This window comes from Otolemur garnettii, unplaced genomic scaffold (genome assembly GCF_000181295.1).
Source record: "Otolemur garnettii isolate 467f Iridium unplaced genomic scaffold, OtoGar3 scaffold00010, whole genome shotgun sequence".
NCBI lineage: Eukaryota > Metazoa > Chordata > Mammalia > Primates > Galagidae > Otolemur > Otolemur garnettii.
In genome coordinates, this window is record NW_003852405.1 from 145,470 (window position 1) to 155,879 (window position 10,410).

Here is a 10,410-nt window from a genome sequence, read left to right on the forward strand (position 1 = left end):
AGTCCCCAAGGGCCCCCACAGGTGGATGGATGACTTAAGCCCAGTTACAGCAAGAGCAGCTGGTGTCAAAGACCAGGCCTGTCTGACAAGCCTCCTCATAGGTGAGGCCATTCATGCAGTTGTAGAAGGCGCGCTTGCTGGTGGGGCTAGGATAGAGACCATTAGATTTCCCGGCACAGAATCCATGATCACCAGTACTGCCACCTCCGGGTGCTGCTGTGACGACAGGGGCGGAGGTGGTGCCCAGGGTAGTGGTGGGCACTTGGCAACCTGAAGAGAGAAGAAAAAGGTTTCCGTGTGTTCAGAAGTGGACTCTTTTTTCAGGACAAGAGTCACATCTGTAAGTCACTGTAGTTTCCTCTTAGGGCACATCCTACCTAAACCTGTGGTTAATGCTCTGAGCTTGAATCAGGGATACCCAGATTCACAGCCTGTCTCTGTCATGAGCTACGTGACCATGAGCAGGGTATTAACACTTCTCTGAGACTCAATTTCCTCCCAGAAATGATGGGGGTAATAGTATTATCTCTTAGAATAGTATTTTCCAACCTGCATGACATACAATACAGTAAGTACTACACAATTGTTAGTTTTTATTTTTAAGTAGACTAATAACACCTGTCACCAAGAATGCCTATAAGGATTACATGAAATCTAAAAGAACCAGGAGGCCTGACAGAGTATAGGCCCAACCTTCAGCTCTAGCTTCCCTGCAGGTTCCCAGCCCCTCTTGCTTCCTGGACATGCCCTTGGGACTAGACGAAACTGTGCATTGAGAACAGCTGTATCTCTGCGCCCCACCTTGGAGCATGTACAAGCTGACCTCTTCAGGGATTTCCATCTCCCTTCCCTTTCCTCATCTTCTAATCTTTTAATCCCTTCCTTGTTTTGTCTTCTCTGCTCTATGAAGTCATTGGGGCTGGAGCTGAGCAGACAGGAAGAGGGAAGAAGGCATATCCCTTCCCTCCCCAGGCGCTGGTATTTTAGTTCACTTTAGGGAAGCCTCCCTGAGCAGAGGAGAACCCCCCACAATAGTGCTAGGACCTCTCTCTCTCACCAGGGCTGTCACTCACAAACTGCCCCCTAGCAGTCCACCTGCTGAATGCCAGTTCCACATGGACATTCCCAGGACAGCTGGAAGTCTGGAGGAAACCTTCCTTAATGTAAGGCTTAAAGGAGCTCTGGTCTTTTCTTATTCCTCAACCATGTCTAGGTTTTTATCTCATGGCTCATAGGTCATCACTACTTACCGGGAGTGGAGACACCGAGTGCAGATTTGAGGGCATTCATGAGAGGGTATTTGCCTTGTCCACAGAAAGTGCCTGTGAAGTCATCCAGGTCAATGGCCCAGACCATGGCCCCTCCAAAGCTGTTTTCTAGAAGCCACTTGGCCTGCAGAAGAGAACCAGGATGACTGTGGGTGTCTTTACACACATGCTGCAAGCACCTCCAGAAGGATGGCAGGAGAATGATAATCTAGTTGTGAAGAGCAGGGAAGGGGAGTGGCTTTCTTACAGCCACTTTGAGGGATTCACCATATTTGTATGCAAGGAAGGACTTTAGCTCTACTAAGTCAGGGAGAATGGGTGTTGGGCTCCAAGGATTCCTTCCCCCACCCCCCTGCACCCTGTTATTACAGCCACCTTCTGAGAAGGCTCATCTGAGCTGGAGTTTGATGAGCTCCAGCTTACGTCTTGAGTGGGTGACATGTCATAGAGATATAGGGCCCTTCACATAGCAAAATATCTGGGCAAGGAAAGAGAGAGTTCCAGATGGGTAGGTTGATGAGCTGTAACCACACCCTCTCCAGACCTGAGCATGTGAAGGCCAGCGGTCAGAAGCCACACAACCCAAAGCAACTCATCTCCTGATTTTGACTCAGCCTGTATGAATGTGCCATAGGCAGGAGATAGGCAAAGGACAGGAAGAGACCTTGTGGTCAACACCATAGTCTTTGGAGTGGGAAGAATTTCTGCCTTAGGAAGCATGAATTAAAGAGCTGCATCAGGATGAGAGCAGAGCCTAGGAGGGGGTTAAAGGAGAGTTCAGGGAGTGGAAGAGAGGAGAAAGTACAGGAGCCGAGGGATGGAAAGAAGCCAACTGCAATTGGAGCTGAAGGGGCTACTCCAGCTTCTGGGCTCTGCAGCTGGGTCATTGGCTCACCTGGAAACTTCAGGGTTTCCCCTTCCCTGGGACTCAATTCACCTTGCCTCACCTCCTTTAGGTGTCTCCTGGGTTTGTAACTCAACACCTAGAGGGCAGGTCCTCTACCTCTCCCTGAAGAGAGAAGGGTGTGGAGGGCCTTACCTTGAGGGTGAAGCTCTTGGGGTTGTCATATCCAATCCACTGGTTCCCCTTGTAGGCATAGGGCACCTCCTGGGGGGCATTCCACACCTCAGTGGCTCCTTTCAGGAAGGAGCAGACCTGGGGCAGGTGCAGGAAGAGTAGTCATGCCTCAGATGGGCCCTGCTCTGCTCAGACCTCTTCTTTGTCCTTCCTCCCTTTCTTTCCTGGGTTATACTACTCACCCCAACCATCTTTGCTAGAAATAAGAGCACCTGGTTCCAGTGTCACTGGGATCCCTGACTTGTTTTTCCTGTCCAGCAAGACTGCAGAGTACACTAGCTAGAGAGACACAACTTCTAGTCCTGTATCTGCCAGTAACCTCCTGCACTACAGTGGACAAGGCAGTTCCTTTGTGCTTTATGCCTCAGTTTACCTTTACAACAAGCTTGCCTGCTCCTCTTATTTGAAAGAGTTTTTGCCTCTAAGAACTAACAAGAGCACAGTAGGGTATAATGGTTAAGGTCTGAGGGTCTGGAGCTGGACAACTTAAGTTTGAATCTTAGCTCTACCACTTACTAGTGCTGTGACCGTGAACAGATCACTCACCCCCCGTGCCTCAGTGTCCTCTTGTGTAAAATGAGGAGTATGTTGGTACCTTATTGTTTGTCATGTATGTTGAATAAGATGGTATATGAAAACCACTTAGAACACAGCGTGGCTCTCTATTTGCACTCAGTAAGTATCAGCTAGTACTAATATTAAAGAGGCACATTTCCTTCAAAAGGTTAAAATGTAAGGTGTCTTATCAATCATTTACTCTACCTTTCTCTCCCCACCACATATATTCAGAGCAATGAGCAACAGGGTACCTCATATTATAATAAAAAGCGAAGTATAGACTTTCTCCATGGATGTATCTTCAATCTTGGGAACAGAGAGAGAGGGGGGCTCTCTGGTCCCCTGGGTCCTCTGAGGACATTACCTCAAAGTAGGCAAGAGTCCCAGCCTCCTGAGTATAGGGCCCAGCAGTCCCAGGGCCAGAGGTGGGGGCATCCAGACCGTGGTTGGCAGGGTTGGTGAGAGTGAAGGTGCGGGCATATGCCCCAAAGCCCACCATCAGCTTCTCAGCAGGGGCACCTTGACTTTTCCAGTAGTTCATTGCATAATCCTGAAGGTAAGATGAGGAAAATGCCATTAGGAAGCAGCCAAGCATGTGTCCAGAGGCCTTGGAAACCACATTTTCTGCTCATTCCCTGATGTCTCCAGGTCTAACACCCAGTCAATCCCCTTCCACAATCCAACCATTTAGAACTAGGAGTCAGAGGTATCCTTGGTCAAGATGCCCATTGCTTAGGTAACAGAGCCCAGTGTCAACTAGGGATGAAATGCTCTCTCATCCTCCTTTTCTGTACTCTGGATTCGGCAAGTGTGGCATGACTGAAGTTCAGCCATGCATCCAGTTGTCTTTCCAACTGGTACTCAAAAATGTTTGAACATGGGGCCTCCATCTGGGAGACTTTTAAATTCCTGGTTGAAATTTCCACTGAAATCACAGCTAGCCCATTTTCCCACCTGCTAATTACTAAGCAGATTCAATGTTACGGTACCTGCCTAAGCTGTACAAATAAGGCAAATAAGCCTCATAAGATAGGAAGCGGGGAGAAGAGGGGCAAGGAAGAGTGGGAGCAAGATAGATCATGAAATGTGCTCCCAGCATAAATGGAAAAGACATTTTTTAAAATTCCCTAATGTTTGGGAAAACCACTATTCTGCTTCCTTTTTTGTGTGAAAAATAAGTGGATATAATTATCCTACAATATATTTTTCTTTTTTGAGAGAGCCGCATGCTATTGGCCCAGGCTAGAGTGCTATGGCATCTACCTAGCTCATAGCAACCTCAAATTCCTAAGTTCAAGCTATCTTCCTGCCTCAGCCTCCTGAGTAACTGAGACTACAGGCACCTGCTACAATGCCCTGCTAATTTTTCTGTTTTTAGTAGAGACACTGGTCTTGAACTCCTGAACTCAAGCAAAGCTCCCACCTCTGCCTCCCTGAGTGCTAGGATTACAAGTGCGAGTCACTGCTACAGGCCTTGCAATATCTTATTTATCCTACAAGTTAGTCACAAGGGCAGGGAGATAGGGGACATGAACTATACATCTGGCTTCCTTGGCATCCCTTTTAGGCCTGGACCAGAGATCCTGGACCAGGGATTTTATGACATGCTTTACAGACTTCCTCACTCACCACATTAAAGTATTTGTAGTCCCCTTCATCATTGGGTCCTGCAAACAGGGGGCTGTCCTCTCCTGTGAAGCCCTCCCAGGAGCCCCTTAGGTCATAGGTCATCACATTGATGAGGTCCATGTACCTTAGTTGGTCGGGGGAAGGTACAAAAGATTCAAGGAAAATCACACTCTCCAGCCCATTGCCCACAAAGCTCCAGCCCCTACCGAAAATATTGTTTGTAATTATGCTATAAGGGTTCCCTAATGCATTGGTATTTTTTATCCCATCCTCCTTCACTTTTATCTCAATAGCACCTATATATTATAGAAGGCACTCAAGCCCATAATCAGTATCTGCCTGTGCCAAGACTTTTAGGAGCCGTAGAAGCTTGAGACTCAACTAATCTTCTCCAAAAATCCTTTTACCATAGAGAACCTTGGAGATAGGTTTAGAAACAAAGTAACAGCTCATGTTGGCTTCCCCTGCCTCTTCCTCAGTCACTGAGGTCATTTCATTCCTTTGAGATGGAGCCCTCTATGTTTATGGGAACCTGAGCATTGGTCACTGGTATCTGGGTGTTTTACAATACCTGGGGAAGGTCCCAGGGTCAGTCAGCACTGAACATGGGCCCTGAGTGTACTTACTTAGACATCTCGGGGATCTGGTAGGCGGTCTCAATGGTACCTTTGCCTGCTGACACGGCGGCAGAAATCAGCAGTCTGGGCTTGTTACTCTGGGTGGCCTCTTGCTCAAAAGCCTCATACATTTCCTGTGAAACAGAGGACAATGCACTCAGGCTGGAGGAACCAGTGAGCATGTGACAAGGTCACAGCTCTTAAGAAGGATGTGAAGAGCTCAGTTTAGAGTCATTTGGTCCAAAAGGTGTTTTTGGTCTCTGGAGACAATAGTGAGTTATGTCCCCCAAACTTGAAAATGATAGGAGTTTGGTCACACTGTGAAAGTTAAATTTTATAACGAACAAATAACATCCAGAGTAGAAAAATATTTTCTTAAAAAAGATTAAATTAAAGAGACAAAAAAAAAAAAATGGCCCGGCACTGTGGCTCATGCCTGTAATCCTAGCACTCTGGGAGGCTAAGGCAGCTAGATCACTTGAGCTCAGGAGTTCAAGACCAGCCTGAGCAAGAGACCCCCATCTCTACTGAAAATAGAAAAACTAGCCAGGCATTGTGGCAGGCATCTATAGTGTCATGTACTCTAGAGGCTGATGCAAGAAGGATCTCTTGAGCCCAGGAATTTGAGGTTACTGTGAGCTATGACACCACAGCGCTCTACCCAGTGCAACAGAGTGAGACTCTGTCTCAAAAAATAAATAAATAAATAGACAGATAGATAAAAGCAGCTCTCACCCCTGCAAACTGCATGCAACTGAATCTAATAACCAGAATAATCAGTCATGGAAGAAGAAGAATTAAGAATACCAAAGCAAATATTAGTGATTAAAGTTACATTTATCAGCTAAGTGCGTATATCTCAGTGGTTAGGGTGCCAGCCACATACACTGGGGCTGGTGGATTCAAACCGGCCCAGGCCTGCTAAACAATAATACCTACAACAAAAAAATAGCCAGCTATTGTGGTGGGCACCTGTAGTCCCAGCCACTTGAGAAGCTGAGGCAAGAGAATCACTTAAGCCCAAGAGCTGTGATGCCATGGCACTCTACGGAGGGTGACATAGTGAGACTCTGTCTCAAAGAAAAATAAATAAAATAAAATAAAATAAAATAAAGTCACATTTATCACTGTAAATCTGTTAACTTTCATTATGCTATCCTACACAAGTCTCCATAACTTGGCCGATGTGAGTTTTCCCTGAAAGGGAGAGCTGATTTCATACTGAATAAATCAGGCTTTGAGGCAGAAAGGCTGAGATCTGCATCCTCAGCTGGGGTGTATTCAGCCTCTCTCGGAACCCTTGTTCAGACTGAGGCTTTGTCTCAGCTCCCTGTGGGCCAGATCCTGTGCTCTTTGGACAGAGTGAGGGTGATTCACCTTCAACAGGACGGTGAAGAGCTGTTTGGTGTCGGCCGGGCTGCCACGGTTGCCTGGATACTCCCAATCTATGTCCAGCCCATCAAAGTCATACTTCCTCAGAAACTGTATGGCCGACTGGATGAAGGTCTGGCGGTTCTCGGCAGTGGCCACCATGTTGGAGAATCTGGAGTCAACAAATCATCATGATTTCATGGCAGGGACGAGCTTTGACATGGACTCCCACAGGATCAGGATTTTCCCATAGGGCATTTCACAGGGATGTAGGAGGAAACCATAGTGGCCTGAGCTCCTGGATACTCTGTCTTATCACCTCACCTCACTATTTGCCTGGACACACATTCAGTCATTCATTCAACACTGCTGGGGGATAGTGATGAATAAAATAGTTTTAACCTGGAGGAGCACATGTAGAGGAAGAGGTAGATAATTAAAAAGAAAATTAAAATACTATGCAGTAGCAGCTATGATGGAAGAAGGGCAGACTTCAGACTAAGCTGGTCAGAGAGGAGTTCTGGGATGCCTAACTGAGGTCTGAGGGGCCGTCCTCTTCAGAGAAACTCAGAGAGCCTTTGGAGTTGACAGGGATTGAATAATCTGGAAATGATTTGGCCATGAATATAAAGTCTTACCCCTGGGTTCCAAAGTTCCAGCCACCAACAGACAGCAGGGTTTTCAGTTCTGTGTTGCTGGAGATAGAAAGACACCAATGTAAAGCAATCCCATGGGCCAGGAGATGTCATCTTCCAGTCAGTCCCTCTACCTTCACATCCCACACTCGGCCTTGTGTTGGAAGCAGCTCTCTGGGAGATCAAGGTGCCCTTGTGCCATGGGCATCTCTTGGCACAGTATAAATAAATACTCATTGGACAGGTTCTTCCCCTCAGCTCTGCCAGTGAGTCCTGTTGCAGCATAGAACTTCAAGGGAAGAAAAGGCAGGGTATCCTGGGGGTGGCAAAATCAATCCCTTAACACAGACAGGACAGCTGCTGGGCTACACAAAGCCAGAAAGCTGACAATCTGAGTCTCTAAAAGAGTCAGGAATGGGGCAGTAGAAATGTCTACCATTTACCCAATGCCAAGTACTTTACATGCATTGTTCTTATAATTCTTACATTCTCACAAGGCAGAAACTATTAATCTCATTTGACCTTTAAATGATATTAAGAAAGATTAAACAATTTTTCCAAGATTGTCCAACTAGTAAGGTGACAGAGCCAGAATTCAACCCTAACTCCTTTATACTGTGGCATCTCCCAGCGGGAACCACAGATCCTGTGAGCTTGACCATCAAACCTACGCTTTGGATTCCCAAGACTGTGGAAGTATCAACCTATCTGATAAATCACTCTGGCATTCCTCTGTTCTGTGGGCCAGGAAAGGCTTTTAACCCCTCTGTGGCTCAGTTTCCTCAACTTTAAAATGTTGATGTGAGGGTACCTAAAATAATAAGTGAAAAGCACCTAGCAGAATGCCTAGCATATAGTAGTCACCTAGTAGATATGCTAAGCATTTAACCGGCGCAAGAACCATTTTGGGTTAATTAGCAGCTAGTTCATAGGGTGACATGGGGAAAACTCCAGGGGACACTCTTCACAGTGAACTCCTGCAGGTGGCACCTCCTGAAACACATAGAATACAATTCCGAGGATCTGGTGAGGAAATAATCCAGAACAATGACAGCAACCAGCCTCTCCTGGGGAGAAGGATGCTGAAAACTCTCCCATTGAGGCACTGAGGGATTGTGGGACATCTGCTCCAAAAGCATCATGCAGAAGCCTGGGTTGGGAAGAGATTTCTGGAGCAGAGGTTAGCACTCAAAGGCTAAGCATTCTGGTGTTGATGTCTCTTAGGAAATTTCTGAAAGGCTTGTGTGAAAACCTCCAACCCAGCACAGAGCCCAAGCCCAAATCTCACTAGTTCTTAAGGCCATTGATGCCAGCATAGAGGGCCTCATCATCCCACTCAATAGTTTTAATCTGGTTGTTGGCCATTCCAGCAAAGGCGTAGATGATGTGTGTGCAGAGGCAGGGGTCCACATTGTCCGGCATGTAGCGGGCAATCCCAGGGCGGTACTGGCTCCAGTTGGTGAAGTAACAGACGATTTTGGTTGTGGTGCCTGGAATGGTAGGGAAGTAAGAGACAGACCTTGCTCTGGCTAATGTCTCCCGACTAATACCCTGGCAACCCCCACCCACACATGGGACACTTACCCAGCTGCAGCAGGAGGGCCAGCCCTAAAAAAGAAGAGAAACCTTGGTCAGAGGGTGCCAGGGTCATCATTTCCCTGGCTGGGAAGGAGCAGGCCTGGATAGCAAGTGGAGAAAGGGATTTGGGACCTGGTGCTCTCTCTGCTGAAGAAATCTCTTCCCAACCCAGGCTTCTGCATGATGCCTTTGGAGCAGATGGCTAATATAGGCATCCAGATGGCTCCCTGGCAGCTCAAATGGTGGTACACAGCTCAGGAGCCAGGATGATTTTTTATTTTGCTTTCAACAAGCTCCTATTAAGTATTGCATGGTAGAGAGCAAAAGAAAAACCAAGCAGGGTCCCTGTACTTAGTGAGCTCGCAGGCTGGAGAGGGGAAGTCATACCTATCAGCACACAGGTGCAATGTGAAATGACAAGTGATAAAGTTGGGATGTAAACTAAGTGTTATGGGAAGTAGAGGTCAGAGAAGACTTCCTGAGAAAAGTGACATTTGACTGGGCTTCCCTGCTCTTCCTGCAGGTTCCTTTGGTGTTCATGCCTGTCTCTGTTGCAGCACTTACCACACTGATTGCTGTTGGTCTTCCCACTAGACTGTGGACTCGGTGAGGGCAGAGATGTTGCTCACACTGCTGAGTGCCCCTACCCAGCCCAGCGCACCAGCACACAGTCAGCTCTCTACCAATGTGTGTTGAATTAACACACCCTAAAGATAAGCCATATGGGGGGGAAGGGCAGAGAGGCTTTGGAGGTGGAGAGGGGAGGTTTGGGGCAGAGGCCCTCTTCCCATAGCAGCCTCTTCACACTGAGATCTAGAACTCACCTTTTCTAGAAACAACTTTACTTTTCAAATCAGATGATGCTTTTATTATTTTTGTTGTTTGGGATTCATTAAGGGTACAAACAAGTAGGTTACACTGATTGCATTTGGTAAAGTCCCTCTTACAATTATGTGCCACCCCCAAGAAGTGTGCCATACACCTGACCTCCCATCCCCCTCCTCTCCTCTCCCCACTTGCTCATCCCCCTACCCCACCTTGTATTAGCTGATCTACTGCCTTCAGATGATGCTTTTAGATTGTATTCCTTTCTAAGCCACCCAATCACACCCAGGATGTGCTGTTATGCTGGCCCAGCCATCTCCCTCACTGGGCTGTTTGGCCCCTAGCCAGTTTGGTAATCCTCTCTGGGAAGCAAGCCAGCTCTGGGGGAGCTGCATTAACACGACCTTTTTCTGCCTTTTTGCAGAAAAGCACCTGCTTCATTCGTCTGTTCTACCAGTAGTGATGAGTCCTCGATAAGATATGTGTGTGTTGTGTTCCTTGGCTGACACAGAGATGCAATCACAGAACATCTGAACACAGAAAGGGGGCACTGGGCAAGTCTTCTATGCTTCCATAGCAGAAATACTCTTGTCCCTGGCTCACCGGAGTTATCCACTTTCCCTCCCGCATGAAGCCCTCGAGTGCTCAGTGGGCTCCTCATTCCTTTCTTCCCCAATAGATTATGAACCCAAGGGGGATGCAAGAGAGAAAGGAAGGAGACAATGCAGGCCTTAGAGCACAGGATAGGGGAGGAGACAGAAAGAGGATGGAAGAGAAAAGGCAGCTGCTCTGAGAGCTCAAGTCAGCTGCTCTGGGAAAGACTCACCAGCAAGAATCAGCAGTTTGTCCAT

The 10,410-nt window shown here is 47.3% G+C and overlaps 1 protein-coding gene across 1 annotated transcript; it reads right to left on the reverse strand.

Moving 5' to 3' along the window:
- Nucleotides 1-10,410, reverse strand: LOC100957284 (acidic mammalian chitinase-like). Its single transcript, XM_012801606.2, has 11 exons — nt 10,386-10,410; nt 8,741-8,764; nt 8,445-8,646; nt 7,160-7,216; nt 6,528-6,693; nt 5,160-5,284; nt 4,534-4,657; nt 3,269-3,454; nt 2,308-2,424; nt 1,251-1,392; nt 1-270 (listed from the first exon to the last, which is right to left on the reverse strand). Exons 1-11 carry the CDS (start codon nt 10,408-10,410, stop codon nt 35-37), a joined length of 1,404 nt encoding a protein of 467 aa, XP_012657060.1. The 3' UTR covers nt 1-34.